Source organism: Manis javanica, chromosome 5 (genome assembly GCF_040802235.1).
Source record: "Manis javanica isolate MJ-LG chromosome 5, MJ_LKY, whole genome shotgun sequence".
NCBI lineage: Eukaryota > Metazoa > Chordata > Mammalia > Pholidota > Manidae > Manis > Manis javanica.
Genome location: NC_133160.1, coordinates 105,072,845 through 105,089,893, shown reverse-complemented (window position 1 = coordinate 105,089,893; position 17,049 = coordinate 105,072,845). Strand labels below are relative to the sequence as shown.

General features: G+C 40.9%; 1 protein-coding gene across 3 annotated transcripts in view; it reads left to right on the top strand.

Annotated features, from left to right (window-relative positions):
* Positions 1–544: 544 nt before the first annotated feature.
* Positions 545–17,049, top strand: part of CDS1 (CDP-diacylglycerol synthase 1) — an 82,626-nt gene continuing 66,121 nt past the window's right edge. The window contains exons 1-2 of one of the 3 annotated variants that reach the window (XM_073237360.1): positions 545–1,213; positions 14,702–14,755. In XM_073237360.1, coding sequence (XP_073093461.1) covers positions 1,097–1,213; positions 14,702–14,755 — 171 coding nt within the window. In that variant the 5' untranslated portion in view covers positions 545–1,096. The remainder of the gene's footprint in view (positions 1,214–14,701; positions 14,756–17,049) is intronic. The other 2 variants (XM_073237359.1, XM_037021151.2) reach the window with 2 other exon arrangements.

The window sequence follows — 17,049 nt, the reverse complement described above, 5'->3', positions numbered from 1 at the left end:
TCGGATCCTCTGCAATGAATTTTGTGGGATTCAATACTAGAGTTTCTCAGAGACAGAGCTTGGGTTTGTGACTGAAATCGGCCAACCCATCCCGGGACGCCCAGTGAGGCAAACGCATCTCCTATTTTCAAGGTGATGACACTGGGTTAGAATGCCGCGAAGTCGATGAGTCTGTCTTGCCAGACAAGTTTCTGCTCCTGGAAGCCTCTGAACCTCGGACACGTCGCGGTGTGTCAAGCTGCTGCGGCCGTGGAGTCAATTGAAGAGATAATGCTGAATGCTGTCAATATTTACCAGGAGCCTGCGGGCAGTTCTTGCAGCCCTCCCAGTTGCTGGCTGACGAGCCCACGCGTTCTCACTCCTCACGCCCAGGGCTGGTGCTGGTCCCGCCTCCACCTTCCTGCTCCTCCCCTGTGCTCCCACCTTTCTCAAAGCCCAACCTGTGTGCTCGCGGAGGTGGGGACGGTGCCCGGGGCCGGCTCCTGACGTCAGCGCTCCGGAGGGAGGCGGGGCTGTGGGAACCGCAGTGCAGCGCAGAGGGGCGGGGCGGGGCCTGCGGCGCGTGACCTGGCTGCGGGAGGCAGGAGCCCGGCGAAAGGTGTGGGGAGGCCGCGGCCGCCGACTCCGGAGTCCGCAGGCGGGGCGGGGAGTGGCAGGGCCCAGGCGGCCGGCGCCCCACGAAGCGTTAAAGCGGGTCACGCTTCCTGCCTCCCTCCCCGCCCCTTCTTCTCCTCCCACCTGGGCCTCTGCGGGGAGACGCGCACCTGGCAACCGGCGGCCGCGCTGGGCCGCGTCCCCGCCTTCCCCGCTGGGTCCAGGCGCCCCGAGCCACCCCCAGGCCCCGGCGCCCGCCCCTCGCCCCTCCGTCGGCGCGGCGCTCCCCGGAGGCTGCCTCGAGCGCTCGTTCGTTGATGCCGTTTTGGGGGTGACCTGACGCGGCAGGGCGCCTCCATGGTGGGGGCGTGTTAGTGGCCGCGGCTTGGCCTGACGTCGAGTGCACGGCTGCGGGGTGGCAGGGCGGCCGGCCGGAGGGACCCCGCGCATCTCGGGTTTCGGGGCGCTGGAGGAGGCAGCCAAGGCCACGCGGGAGCGGGAGATGTTGGAGCTGAGGCACCGGGGAGGCTGCCCTGGCCCCGGGGGAGCGGTGGCGCCGCCACCCGGCGAGGGAGAGGCGGCCGGCGGCGACCACGAAACCGAGAGCACCAGTGACAAAGTAAGTCGAGGCGCGAGAGGCGCACACTCGCGCCTCGCCTGTGTTCTGGTCTGAGCCGGGACGCCTGGGAGCGAGGGCGGGGCCCACGGAATGTCAGGTGAAGCTGTCGGCTCCTGCTGCGCCTCCCCGGCCTGGCATTAGTTCCTCCTTACTCTAGTGGGGTCGAGAACCCGGACTCCAGTGATGGTGTGTTCCCCAGGATGACCGCGACCGCTGGCCCGGATAGCTGGATGATTCAGTTTGCCTGCAGTCTTATTCCCAGTCCAGTGCCCCTCCCTGGGGCTTTGGGGCCCAGCCAAAGTCAGGTTGGGACCTGCCAACCCAGGAGCTGCACTTCTGTAGTTGCTGGCACCTCACACCTCATCTCGGCGGAGGAACAAAGTTAGTAAGGACTGAACTTAAGACATGCACCTTGGGTTCTAACATGTCACTGGATCCTGACGCTGGAGGCCCGGCTTCTCGCGCTCCCCCATCATCACTTTCATTTCCTCTGTACTTTTTCAGTGTAATAGATTTTGGAGGTTTGAGAATATTATACACGTGACACAATTGTAATCCTCCAGGTTCCTTTGAGTTCCTGCCAGACACTGGCAGTTCTGTGTATCAGTAGATTTCATTTCACCTGACACGTTAATTCATGAGGACTTTTAGCTTATATTACCCTTGCTTCACATTTCATAATAAGTAAATGTAATACCACTATTCTGTATAGGTAGAAAAAGACTCAAAGTTCCACTTATTTGAGAAAACTGGTGCAAGTAGTAATTTTTTTTCTTTTAAATGAAGCTTTATGACCTTTTAGACTGGACAATTCGGGATGGTTTCAGAAACTGGGCTCGAGAATAGATTGGTTTAAAAATTCCATTTTATTTTAGAAGCTCAAAGGGCTTAAACTATTCCTAGAAGCATTCTGTTTTGGAAGCAGGTATTGCATTTAAATTATGGAAGTGAAGTGGACTGCCCAAGGTCAAGTCAGTGGCCTTTTGGAACTGGAAGCTGTTTTCTGATTCCCCTTCTCTGGTTTCTGCTGTTGCTGAGACTCACTGTCATCTCTGATTTGGGGAGGGTTCCACTTGAAGCTTGATGGGATGAACTTGATGATACCCACGGTACAAAGCCCTGGTAGGAACATATCACATGATGTCATGAAGTAATAAATTTAACAGTGATTTGAGGACTGAAACTTTAGAATTAGTGGTATGACATTTTTTTTTCTACCCTTGATAGCGGAAGGAATACAATGAGTCTGATAGAATGTGTCAAGGAATTACACAAAACAACAATTTCCATGTACCCAGTGTTGATGTTACAAAGCTAGAAATGGTGGGCTGAAAATAGTCTTTGTGAAAACTGCCTTGGAAACTAAACCAAAAATAGAATTAATTAGGTTGGGATTTGTTTTGTTTTAGCACTCGTATAGTTTAGAATCAAGGAAATACCAGCTTCCCCATGCTGACTTCCTTAACTAGAACATGTTAACAAGCTTTTAATAAGAGAAAACATGTTAAGGAAGCCATGCATAAAAAAATGTTTGATTTTATTTTGTTTCTTAACACCCTAATGTATTTAAAAGGGAAACAACTTCTCTGGTTTGATTTGACTTGTTAGAACTGTTGTCTAACTGTTTGGGACTGGGTTACCTCACTATGTTTCTATTTTTTTATAAACACTGTACTATATCAGTTTTCATGAATACATGCCTGGCTGGAATTTGTTTTCTGAAGGTAGATGTTGCCACATATAACCTGCTCTTCTTAAGATTTCTTAGACAAAATTGAGCGTTTTCAAACAGCATCTCAGTATATTGATGTACTTGAAGCATTTCACAAGGAACTCTTGACTTGGCAAGCATTGAGCCATTGATCTCTCTCCTCTGGCTGTCCTTTCTTATCAGGGTGTATGTTTGAATGCACCTGTATTTCCAGGTCAAGGGCTATTTTAAAATCAGTTTGCACATTGGAAGCTGGTTAATATTTGGTCTGTCTGAACTCCGTATGTGCCTTCTCTGTTCAAGTTTCAGTAAAGGCAAAACTGGTGGGGATAATGAAGAAGTGGAGGAGATACAGTATATTCTGCCATTATAGAACACTCCCATGCTATTTTGTAGTCTTTTTATAATGGTGTTATTAACATGACATTTTTGTGGTTTAGAACTTGGAGACTTATGCTGAGAGACTTATGTACGCCAGAGAATTAGCAGTGAAGAAGAGTTTCTTACTGCAGGGGAATGCTCCCAATTGTTAAGTAATGGGTGGTACTTGAAAGATGACAAGATCAGCCCTCCAAGGAGCCCCTCAGGAGATGTATATTTGAGTTAGGTTTATTAGAAGTCTGAACAAGGCTCATCATTAGCATAGAGGGTGTAGTTGGGCTTTGCATGGAAATAACAAGAAAAGCTGTAAAAGGATGTGGGTGTTGAGCTTGGAATTAAAAGATGCCTAAGTACTCATCAGGTGGACAGGTGTTGGGGAAGGCCAGGCAAACAGGTGGAGCTGTTTCTTCAAACAGCATTCTAGGCAGGGAATGGAAATTTGTTTGAATATCCTGGGGTTGAAGTTGTGCATGTCGGAGAAGTGGGGGCGAGTGCTTTTGTGTCTTGTGAAGGAGGATAGGCCGTGTGCATGGACTGTCGGAGCCACTGTGCAGGTTTTGTAAAGGCTTTAGCCTGTCATTCTAGCAGCAGTCTGGAGAAAGTGTTCGAAGTGGCAGACACTTGCCATGAAGAAAGCGAAGATAGGAGCATATTGCAAATGCTAGGTATGAAATACTGAGGGCTTGTAGTAAGTCTCGTAGAGGCAGGGGAGAAGCGTTGAGAGGGAGGATGTATATTTTAGACAGTGGTGATGGGACCTAGACTAGGGTCATCAGAGGAATAAAAGTAATAAAAGAACCTGCTGGGAGTCATGTTTTGATCACAACTTAAGAGATTTTGGGGAAAGAAGCAAAAATTCTGGGGCAGTTTTGCATGTTAGTAGTGAGCATGGGTGAGTTAGGTTGAATATAAGATTCTGGAAAATAGAGAAGGTAGTTCTAAGTGGTGATGGGAACTGAACTGAAAGGTCCGGTCTGGAGATGATGACTTTGGTTAGGATAGAGAGGGGAGAGAACTGAAGGCAGAGCCTTGGGAGGTGCCTATGTTTAGAGGCGGGTTGGAGATGTAGGGAAGGAACCAAAATAATGAGATCCTAGGAGCTAAGCAGGGTATTGCTTAGAGGATATCATCAATACTATATAGGAATGAGGGTGAGGCATAGGACACTGAGGTTAGAAAAAGGTCTTAGTAGAAGCCAAGTTTGAGGATGAGGAATGTGAGAGCTGAAATATTGGTAGTTATTGTCAGGAAGCGCTGGTGAAAGGGAATACTGGATAGCAGCTGGAGAGGACTGGAGGCTTGAGTGAAAAATCTCCTTTTCCCTGGGGGAAGATGGATATTTGTATGAAAGGAGTCAAGTGAGAGAGAAGGTGCTGAAAAGGACAGGAAGGCTCTAGGAAGAAGAAAGAGACATGGTATGGAGAATCCATGTATTGGTGTATCCATGGAAAGGAAAGAAAGCTTGGAGGGTGGATACAGAAGCATTTTGAAAAGCGCAAGAGGGAAGACCGAAGTGTCTGATGCTTTCAGTTTTCTCAGTAAAGTAGGGTCTCAGAACCAGAGAGTGTCAGGGAGTTTTAGAAACAATTTAGTTCAACCCAATCATTATATATATTTTACAAAATAATGAACTTGCTCTAGAGTGCAGTTGCTATTGCCCCAGCTGACTTAGAGCAGGTGGCAAAACTGAACCAGGCTCATCTCTGACTGGCACAGTGTTGGAGTGTCATTTTTGGGAGTGTGATATGAAATGACCAAGAGGCAATCAATAGAATTGTCAAACCCAGTGAAGAGTCAGTTGAACTAAAGTAACACAAATTTGTTGTGTATGGAATTAGTATCATTCTTAACTCAGTATCAGGATTAGTCACAATAGTTGATGCTTGTAGAATGATTTAGTGTTCACCGAGGACTTCTACATCTTACTTTTGCTTCTTACAACAAGTGTATGTGTTAGGCATAACCCCCAATTAATACCTGAGAATAAGAAAGACACTGGGAGTGATTTTGGCCCAGGAATGCCAGGTCCAGGGTGCCAGAGGAGTGAGTGAGGGGGTGACATACCAAGATTAAAGTGACTGACCACAAGTTATGGTGGGCAGGGAAGTGGACTAAAGCCCAAAGTGGGTTATTGAAGCTCTGGCTGGATTGAGAGGAATTGAGCAATTGGGAGTGAAAGTAAGACCTGAGTTACTGGGCCGGGAGTGTGAGAAGAGGGGGTGCCATGTGGAACTTGTGGCTAGGAAGGGGGAGCACATGTGGAATTGTGAGCTGTCAGACAAGTTCCCTGGCTCATCTGGGGGGCTGCTACTTTGATACAGATTTTAGTTCATGCAGTTGAGGGTGTAACAATCCAGAGGTCGGTTAACTTCTGTCCTTCCCTGTTTGAGACTGTATAGTTTGTTTCATAAGTACTCTAATTTTTTTAAATAAACTTTTAATTTTGGAACTTGTGCTTTTGTAAATTCTTCATTTTGACACACATCACTCCAGGTTGTGTTGGTGTCACTTGTAGGTGTAATAAACATTTCTATTTTTTTTCACCTAAATGTAGACCATTAATAAAATACTAATATTTAGATCTAGACCTGTAGAATACTATTTAAGCTGATAATCCCCAATTATTGATCAGTTGTTAGTATTGTTGTATGGCAGCTGCATCTGGCGAGGTCTCTCCCTACACACCAGGTGAAACCTCAACCTGGGCAGGGGAGGGTTCTTGAGTCTGAATGAGAAAGAATTCTTGGGCGGATGAGACAAATGTAGGTAAGAAAGAATTCATGAAAGTGAGAGTAGCAGTGAATGGCAGCTATTTTGCAGGCTGCAGAGAGCAAGAAAGAACAGAGGGATAAAAGAGGAGCTCATTGAACTCCTGCTCGGCATAGGGAAGATCCCTTGCCAACTCCTGAAGCCAGGGTCACTTGGCATCCAGTGTCCGCTTGAGTCTACACGGCATGGGAACTAAGCCCCTGCCTGCCCAGGATTTGGGGTAGCTGCAGAGCACTGGATGGAGTGAGACTATGTTCTGAGAACTTCCGCTCCCCTACTGGTCTGAAATAAAACAGGGAGAGAGAAGAGGACTGTGTTAAGACTAGAAAGCTGAATGAAATAGTAATGTGACAAAGACATTTACCACCAGAGGTGGAAGGTGGTAAGTTCTTGTCTTTATCATTGAAAGGAGCTGAGAGACAAGGGCAAATGGCTTATCCAACAAGAAAGTTTATTTGATATAAGACAGTGCACACACAGATGGGAATGTGGGTGACCTCACAGAGGAGGCACACTTAAGGATTTAGGGCCTTTTGGGTAGGGGTCAGCATAAGGCATGATGTATACAGGTGATTCATAATTCCTTTGAAGTTTTGTCTTAATAGGGTTACTTAGGTGACTGTGTTTGCCGGGATCTCAGCATTCTTTATTCACATAGATACATTTACACATCGGAGATCTATCTCCTGTCCTGGTTACAAAGTTACTTAATTAAGTGGCTGGAATAAGAGGAAGAAAAGCTATAGATTAAGTTAAAGAATTAACTGGGCCTTTTTTGCAAGCTAAATTGATTTTACAGTGGCATGACCCTTGTCCTATTTTCCTGCCCTACCTCAGTATTATCACCTGATTTCCCATGGTTCTTTTGTCATTTGCAGCATATTCATTTGATTTAACATTTCTTGAATGCTGGCTCCTCAAATATCACCTACCAACCAATTGACTGAACCAATAAGACAAAGTTGAGTTTGTGGCTTCCTGCAGTGAGGGACAACACCACAGAGCTTTGGCAGTCTGGAGTGGGTTCAGGCAAGGCTGGATTTATTGAGAATTGGAAGTTTGGTTCAAGGCAGGTCTTTCAATGCAGGGACGGGATTAGAATTGGGTAAGGACCTTGATGCAACAGTTGGGATTAGTGGCCATAGCCAGGCAGGGACTTTTGAGATAAAGGTTCAAAGAGTCTTAGGAGGAAACTTGTTTGTTGATGCTTAAAGAGTTTGTGTGTCAGTTCTTGTGATGAGCAATGAATTCCAGAGCAAATCTCCAGGAGTAGAATTATGCTACTAAAGATGGTTGAATTCTAAAGTCATGTTAATGTAGGCAGTACACCATGTGGGGGTGAGAGTGGGTAGTTACTTTCTTACATCTTTACAGTATGTTTTATATGGCACTTGGGACTTGTAAAGAGTATCCTGGTGTTACCACATGAATTTTTACTTACTGTTTGTGATTGTGACTTTAATAAAGAGTTTATTTCTTAATGTTTTTGAGAAATTTTACCTTAGGATATCATCAGCTGTATCAAACTTTGTGACTGCAATGGAGTTTTTAGTGCAAACAGTATTTTGTCTGAAATGTACTAGGGAAAAGTGGGACACTTTAAAGTAATACTTTGAAAAACTAGCTTGTAAAGAAAAAATATGACATATACACATTCACAATGATTCTTTATGCAAAAATACATATGCATTTTTGTAAAACAGACTTTTATGTGTTTTTTCATGGGTAGTAAAGCTTAATACAGAGGTTTTATGTGTTTGTTTTCCTTTAATCTGTGTTTGGGGATGTCTTCTTAAAAAAATACAGATTTTAATTCAGTATAAGGAAAATAGGTCATTTAAGAATTTAGACATTTCCCAAGGTTTGTCTTTGTTCTGTGCATTCAGAAAATGGGTGTTGGGTGCCTGCTATATTTGAGTTTCTGACTGAGTGTTCTTTTGTTTCTTATAGCTTCAGAAAAGGGGTGAGGCCAGGATTTGTTTGTTGCTCAACAACTAATTGTAAAATATATAATATATTTTGGATTGTGGACTTTAACTGCATGGAATAAAGATAATAAAGTAATTCATAGGGTGCAAAATACTCACTTGCATATGGTAACCAATTTGAATCTTAACAATTGTGGAGACAAGTAAAATAGCCTTAGTTTACACCTGAGAACACTAAAGTTTAGGAACCTAAATTCCTTTCCCAAATTGCACAGTATTTAGAGCTGCGATTTACCCTAAAATTTTTGACTAAAAAAATGTAAAGGAGAAATTAGGTATGTGGTCCTAAATTTGTAAAATTAAAATACTTAGGAACTTTTTTTTACTGTTACTATGTGGAATTTTTTAAAACTAATTTGGCCTTTCTGAATTTGGCTTGGAACTTTCAGCTAAACTTATAATTCTGTGATTTCAGGCACCCATATTTAAATCAAAATAGTTTCTAGTAATTCCTCACTTATTTTATGATTGATTAAAAGAAATCATTTTTATTTTATAGCTGTGTTTATATACTTGGTTCATTTAATTGAGAGTTATTTCAGAACCTGTTTAATGAGAATGACATCACTTTTGGAAGTGACTCCAGAAAAGGAGATGAACTAATTTCATTAATAACTAATTGGTGGTTGATCATTCCTGAGGTATGCCAAGTTTAGTTATCTTTCTAAATGTTTACTTATTTTCTTGTACACAAGGAGAGTCAAGGTTATTTTTCATATCAAGTTACTGAACGTTTGCTCAAGACTTTGTGAGAACTGTCAAGGTTTTAAGTTTTCTTTTAAATATAAAATCAGAATGCACATGAAGGGAGAAACAAGACTCGAATCTAGTGTGAGGAGCTCATACCTATGGACATTTAAAACTGTTTCTTGCAGACTTGGTGGCCAGGAAGGCAGTGTTGCTTTTCTGCTTCCTGGCAATGCTCGCAGTTGCCTTTATTTTCCAGGACCCAGGGCCAGCTGTTTAAAAGCATTATGTAAGGCCAATGAAACAAGTGTAACTTCATCATCTGACTGGCCCAGGTGGGACCAGGTACCTTGGCAGTTAAGATTGGGCTTACTGCCACCTTCCTATTCCAAGCAGGTTATTTGAAAACAGTGTGGTGCTGTGGAGCAGCAAATATTTACTAAACCTATCTGGGGCTTAACATTTTACCTTGAAATACAAAAATCCAGATCTGAAAAACAAAATTAGACTCATGTTTCTTTCAAGGTTTTGTCTTTTCTTTTCACCCACTGACTGTGTTTGCCCAAGAAAGGCTTTTCTGGGTTGAGGATTTGAACAACTGTGGGACACCGTTGATGTTGAGTTCACTGTAGATGGTGCTCCCTGGAAAGCTGCATGTGGCAGTACTACTTGTAGTAATTTATATTGCTGTTCATAAATATGGAATCAGTACAAAGGGGCCATGATGCAAGGAACCCCAGAGGCACCTAGGGAATCACAGCTTGAATTTTGTATTCAACATTGCCTTCCTTCTCTTGATAGGTTGGCAACATATTTGTATCCCCAAACAGTATATTGTTAGCTTTGACTTTTTTCATAGGTTTTCATTATAAACATTTTTAATGCCATAGAGAAGTTAACAGGCTAATACAATGATCATCAATATATCTGCCACTGGGATTTCACAGCTGTTAAGATTTTGCCAGATTTGCTCCATTTTGCCATATATGTGTATGCAAATACTTTGTTGGTGAGCCATTTGAAAATAAATTGCAGGCCTCATGGCCCTTCCTTTCTAAATATTAAATCATAAATCTCTTTTAAAGACATTATCCTACAAAACCACAATACCATTATCATATCTAAGAAAACTATCAGTAACTTCCTTATCTACATACAATTCATGTTTGAATTTTCCCAATTGACACCAAAATGTCTATTCCCATCTTCCTCCCCCAAACCAAGATGCAGTTTGGGTTTACAATGCAGAAAATATCCAGGGAGGGGTGTAATCATAGTTCATGTACTTGGTTTTCCCTAATACTGGGAACAAGGCAGGAGAGCCATGAGCACTATTTCTCTTAGCCCTAAAAAAGTGATGTACCTCTGAAGAGCCCAGCACTAATAAGATTGCAGATAAAATGCAAATTTGTGATGATAGTAATATTTGACCTTTGAATAAAACTCAAATTTCTAAGTTATTTTGTATTATCCCATGAGATCTTTATTCCTAATTTGGAATTTAACACTTAAATGAAACCATAAGAGTATGATTTTAATGTATAACAGAATTAGGTATCACTGGGGAAAAATCATAATGAGCCAGAAATTTAGGAAAGACTTAAAAGACGTTGAAATTAGATAGGATTAAAATATTGTAATAGCATTTTAGGATTGGCAGAAAATAGAGCAAATGGTTTTTGCAGACCAGGAGAACCAGCCTGATTCCATTTTGGGATAGAGAAACAACTGGTTATCGTTCACTTAGCACATGTTCACCAAGCTCCAGGCTGCAGGTAACTGGTGAGCAAGACTTTGGTGAATGAAGCAGAAATCTGAACATGTGCAATGTGAACTATGGCAGAGGCAGATTGCTTGGGGCATGCAGAGCTGCACAAACTGGGCTGAGGGGCTCTGAGTACAGTTTCTGATCGCTGCTGCAACAGATGGCCACAAATTTACTGTCTTATGGTTCTGGAGGTTGGAAGTCTGAAATGGATCTCACTGGGCTAAAATCAAGGTATTGGCAGGACTTTGTGCCTTCTGGAGGCTCGAAGGCAAAATGTATTTCCTTTCCTCTGTAGCTTCGAGGTGCTGCCTTCTTGCCTTTGTTTGTAGCCCCTTCCTCCTCCTTGAAAGCAGGCATCACTCCATGCTCTGTCATCACATCTCTGACTGAATCTCCTGACTTCTCTTTCACTTTTAAGGGCTCCTGTGATTATGTTAAACTCACCTGGATAATCCTATGGGCTAATATTCCCATCTCAAGGTCAGCTGGTTAGCAAATTTAATTCCATCTGTTATTTTAATTCTCCCTTGCATTGTGACACAACATATTAACAGGTTCCTCAATTAAGACATGGATATCTTTGGGGGCCCTTTATTCTCCTTGACAGGCTCCCTGAAGAAAAGTTTTCTGGAAGTGATAGCTAAAATGAGACCTTAAGGATAAATAGACATTAGCCAGCAAGGCAGAAGAGTGTTAAAGACAGCAGAAGGTCAAGAGGTTAAGACTGTCCACTCTGGGGAGTGCGGGAAGTTTGGTTCTGTGGAGCAGGAAGTGGTAGTGTGGGCGTGCCAGGAGCCCTGGCTGGAGAATAATAAGAGGTTGGATTTGAGCAGTGGGGAGCTCCTTGAAGATTTTAAATGGATAGTTGATGTAATGAGATATCCCTCTTACAAAGGCATTTCATGTGCTGCTGATGCACATTGCGTTTCCTCTGATCCTGGCATTGGGATCTACTGTTGTGGTATAATGCCTGATCAAAATCGTATGGTAGTGCACTGGACCATCCAGTCATCTCTTTCCTGCAGGGATAATAGAACAGGGCTGCAGAGAAAGAGTGGGAGGACCAATCTTTTCCATTTCAGTTTAAATTTGGAAACCATAGAGGCTTAATCATAGTAAGTGTAGAATAAGACATTAGAGCTGATCACTGAAATGATCAAAATCCTAGCTATAGAATACAATGCTATGAAGTCCCTTGACCATTCCTCATCATCACAGAGGTCTTGAACACCCCTGCACGCTGCTCTTGGTTCACAACACTGCTGACTTGCTAGGAAATAAATCAGCCAGTTCCTCTCCCAAGCGCAGATAGAGGCAGTTCTGTTCACTTCCTGTCCTGGGAGAAAGAGAAGGAATCCATGTCTATATGGAAATAAGGAAGGAACAGAGAAAATGCTGAAATGGGAAATATAACCTAATGTTCTTTCAAGTAACAATTGCTTAGATTCAGAATTTTTAAAAGACTGCTTCCTTTTAGGCACAGAACTGTGTCAGTTGAGGGTTTCCTCTTGCTTGTTTGCAATTTTAATGGTGAAGTTGGTACAGGGATCAATGTGAACCTCAATGACCCACCAGGGAGAAGCTGAGTCTAGTGGTCTGACTCATTTTTTAGGGGACCAGGTATAAAATGGGGGGAAGTGTGAGTGATATAATTTATTACTCTCTGTTGAATTCTGAACCACTTTTTCACCTTCACTATCTTGGAGACTTTTCTGTGGAGCCATCATCTTGAATGGACTGGAACCCCATTCCCTTGTTCCTGTCTTTCTAGTTCACAGTATTAGGAAGCACCTGAGTCCTCTTTCCCTGCCCACTGGCCCCTGTGTGCTCTTCAGGAGCCACCGTGAACTGTCAATGATACACAGAATTGACCATACTTACACTTCACAATTTGATAAGTTTTGGCATATATGTGCACCCATGAATTCATTACTGTAAGTCAAGGTGATGAACGTACTCATCACCACCAAAAATTGCTCCTGTCAAAAAGTAATTACCCCCTTAGCCCCAGATAACCACTGATCTGCTTTCTGGGGCCATAGGTGAGTCTGTATTTTCTAGACTTTTATATAAATGCAATACTATACATACATGTATGTACACACACATATGTGTGTGTGTACTTATACATAATGTAAGTACATTTTGTCCGACAGCATAATTATTTTGACATTAATCTGTGTTGCATGTATCAATAGTTCACTTGTTTTTATGGCTGAGTGTATTCCATTGTACAGATGTCGCCTAATTTGTTCTTTTTCCTCTTGCACATTTGAGTTGTTTCTAAGTTTGGAGCTATTACAAATAAAGCTGCCACGAACATTTGTTTATAGGCTTTGGTTGTATACTTCCATTTCTCTTGGATAAATAGCTAGGGATGGAATGACTATGTCATATGGTGGATTTATATTTAACTTCTAAAGAAATTGCCAAATTGTTTTCCAAGGTGGTTGTACTGTTTCATATTCTCATTAGCAGGGTGTGAGAGTTCCAGTTTCTTTACAGCTTCTCCAACACTTGCGATGTTCAGTTTTTTAGGTTTTAGCCACTAATAGATGTATAGTAATATCTTACTGTGGTTTTGATTTGCATTTCCCTAATCATTAGTGATATTAAACATTTTTTCATATGCTTATTTGCTATCTGGGTATTGCCTTTGATGAAATGTCTGTTCAAATATTTTGCCTATGAATTTTAATTGAGTTCACTGTTTTCTTATTCAGTTTTTAGAGTTTTTTATATGTTCTGGGACAAGACCTTTATTTGATATGTGATTTGTAAATATGTTTTTCCACCTATAACTTGTTTTCTCATTCTCTTTAACAATTTCTTTCAAAAGCAGAAAATTTAAATTTTGTTGAATTCTATTTATTAATTTTTTTTTGTGGATCATACTTTTATTGTCATATTTAAGAACTCTTTGCCTAGCCCGAGATCCCAAAGATTTCATGGAAGTTTTAGAGTTTTATTTAAATGTCTCCGACCTATCTTGATGGTGTGAGGTATGGATCAAAGTACTTTCTTTCCCTTTTTGTTTTGGCATATGGATATCCAAATATTCCAGCTACTGAATTACCATAAATAAGTTGATCATATGTATATATATATATATGGGTTTATTTCTGGATTCTCTGTTCTATTGATCATTTTTTCTTCTATACCAATATCATTTCATGGCTTGATTACAGCTTTATAATAACTCTTGAAAACAGGCAATATAAGTCCTGCAACTTTGTTCTTTTTCCAGGCTCTTTTGGTCTTCTAGGTCCTTTGCCTTTTCATATAAACTTTGAAATCAGCCTGTATATTTCTACAAAAAAATGCCTGTTGCGATGTTTATTGGGATTGCATTAAGTCTGTAGATCAATTCGTGGGAGAAATGTCATTTTAATTTTCCATCTTCATGTTTTCAAATCCCAGCTACATTGCTTATAGCTGTGTAAACTTGGGCAGCTTAACTTTTCTGAGCCTAAATTTTTTCACTTACAAAATGGAGGTGATTATTTACCTACCTCTACAGTAATGTGAGGAGTAAATAAGTATATATATATAAAGTGCTTTGCCATTTTTTTCTAAGTAACTTTCACATAGAAATTGAGATTGACAGGGTACTAATTTATTTCTTCAACTATCAGGCATCAAGTACCAGACATATTTTCATTAAAATTTTGTATTTGGAAAAGAGTAGTCCGTAGTAGTCAGAAACCCTTTTTTTACATAGGTGCAGCTGGGGTTCCAAGCAAGGTGGCTTAGCTAATACCACTCAGAGAAAAAGAACATGAGAGAACTTCTTATTTTAATCTTAAATGTTAACATGAGTAGACAGACTCAGTTCATTCAACACGTGTTTATGTAGTGCATAATAAATACTAGCCACTGAACAGGTCCTCTGGTGGCCTCTCAGGATTCGAGTGAGGCCAGTCGATGATATTTCCTCTTCTCACAAAGTTTATGGATTACTAGAAAATACAGACAAGCAAACATCTTTTATTTTTTCCTTTTTTTATGGTTAATGATAATTAAGTGAGATACTGTGTGAAATTAAATGCATGGTAAAAATTTTGTGGATGGGATTATGTTGTTTTTGATTACTGTTATTGACTGTTTTTTCCCCTTGAATCGTTTGTTTTATTGTATTTATTTAATTGAAGTATAGTTGATACAGAATTTTGTATTGGTTTCAGATGTACAACTTCATTGATTTCAACAATTATGTACATTACAGAATGCTCACCACAGTAAGTGTAGTTACTGTCTTGTCACTATACAAAGACATTGCAATATTATTGACTGTTTTCCTTATGCTCTACTTTTCATCCCAGTGTGCTATTTATTTTATAATTGGAAGATTATACTTCTTTATCCCCTTACACCTATTTTGCCCATCTTTCCACTCTCCTCCCCAGTGGCAGCCACAAGTTTGTTCTCTGTATTTATAAGTTTATTTTTGCTTTGTTTGTTTGTGTTAGATTCTACATATAAGTGAAACCATATGGTATTTTGTCTTTCTCTGGCTTATTTCACTTAGCATAATACCTTCTAGATCTGTCCATGTTGTCACAAATGGCAAGATTTCATTCCTTTTTATGGCTGAGTGATATTCCATTGTTGTATATGTACCATATTTATTTATCTATTCATCTATCAATGGATGCATAGGTTGCTTTCAGGTCTTGGCTATTGTAAATAAAGCTGCAGTAAACATAGGAGTGTGTATATTTTTTTGAATTAGTGATTTTGTTTTCTTCAGGTAAATAGCCAGAGGTAGGATTTCTGGGTAGTATGGTATTTCTCTTTTTAATTTTTTGAGGAACATCCATATTGTTTCCCATAGTGACTGTACCAGTTTATATTCCTACCAACATTGTGCAAGGGTTCCTTTTTTTTTCACCTCCTTAACAACACTTGATATTTCTTGTCTTTTTGATACCAACCATTCTGACTAGTGTGAGATGATATCTCACTGTGGTTTTAATTTGTGTTTCTATGATGATTAGTGATGTTGAACACCTTTTCCTGTGTCATCTGTATGTGTTCTTTGGGAAAATGTCTATTCTGGTCCTCTGTCCATTTTTTAATTAGATTATTGGGGTTTTTTGGTGTTGAGTTGTATCAGTTTTTGATATGTTTTGGATATTAACCCCTTGTTGGATATGTCATTTGCAAATATATTCTCCCATTCAAATGGGAGAATGTTACCTTTGTTTTGTTGATGGTTTATTGCGTGCAGAATCTTCTTAGTTTGATGTAGTCCCATTTGTTTACTTTTGCTTTTGTTTCTCTTGCCTGGGGACATATATCCAGGAAAAAAATTGCTAATGCTGATGTTAACTGCATATATTATGTATTTTTAGCAGTTTTATGGTTTCAGTTCATCTGTTAGGTCTTTAATCCATTTTGAGTTTATTTTTGTGTGTAGGTCAAGTGAGTGATCCAGGTTTGATTTGCTTATGTTGAATTTTAGGTGATGCTAGTAGGAAGCCCACCTGGAGATGGCCTGTTGGGAGGTTTACGCAGAGTCATGAGTGAGTAAGAGATGGAGAGAGAAGCTGTGAGGTGTATAGATCACCTGGTGGGTAGTAGGAGAACGTGGGCCCAAGATGTAAGATGGAGGATTGTCATCCTCAGAAGAAGCTTGAAAAGAAGCTCCTAATTTGGCTTTCTTAAACATTTTGAGTAGCTTCTTTCAGCATGCACACTGCGTCATGTCTTTAGTTGATCATTAAAGCATCCCTTCTTTCCCATCATCTCCAATCACACTCTGTTTTCCTTGTCAGGTCTTGCATCTGTGTAGCACAGGATCCATACAAGAAATGCAGAAACACAAGAATCTCTGCTACTAATTCCAGTAATTGAGTAACATTACTCTAAAATGCCACTGTTTAGGAATTATCTGTTTTTCTAGTTATTAGAGTGAAATTGAAGTAGTCTAGTTTAATCTTAAGCTTTTCATTTTGTGTTTCTCTCAGGTATATAAGATAGAAATCAGAAGCTTAATAATAAAAATAAAAGCAGCACAGATTTCTTGAGGAAGTGAAGGGAGGGTCTGGCACATAACCATTATTACCCGTGGACTTTGAAATGGCTTGCTGAAAGCTTTAGTGTTTTGAAGAGCATGATTGGTAGTGCAATGCTTTTTATTTTATGAGGAAACCAAAGGCTGGGTTTCTTCAGGGTTAAGTGATTTGCCTTTTGCCACACTGCCAGTTAGAGTAGAGGTAGAAATGGTACTGACAACTCCATGTATGTTGCTTTATGGAGCCACTCCCAATAGTCACCATCTCTACTACCACTCCCACCACTCTTGGGGCTATTGAAAGTGCAAAAAGAGTAGCGGAGGAAAGAAAAAAAAGGAGATATGTTCTATTGTTCTAGATGTCAAAGTCCTGGCATGTTATACTGACAGCAGATATCCTCACATTTTCAGGGGATGTTTTGTCTTGTGGTTTATTAGTCAGCACCTCTCTCTGTTTGAGCTGTTTTGAGTCCAACTTACTCTCAAAGTCACAGTGGGAATTCGACATGTCTATTT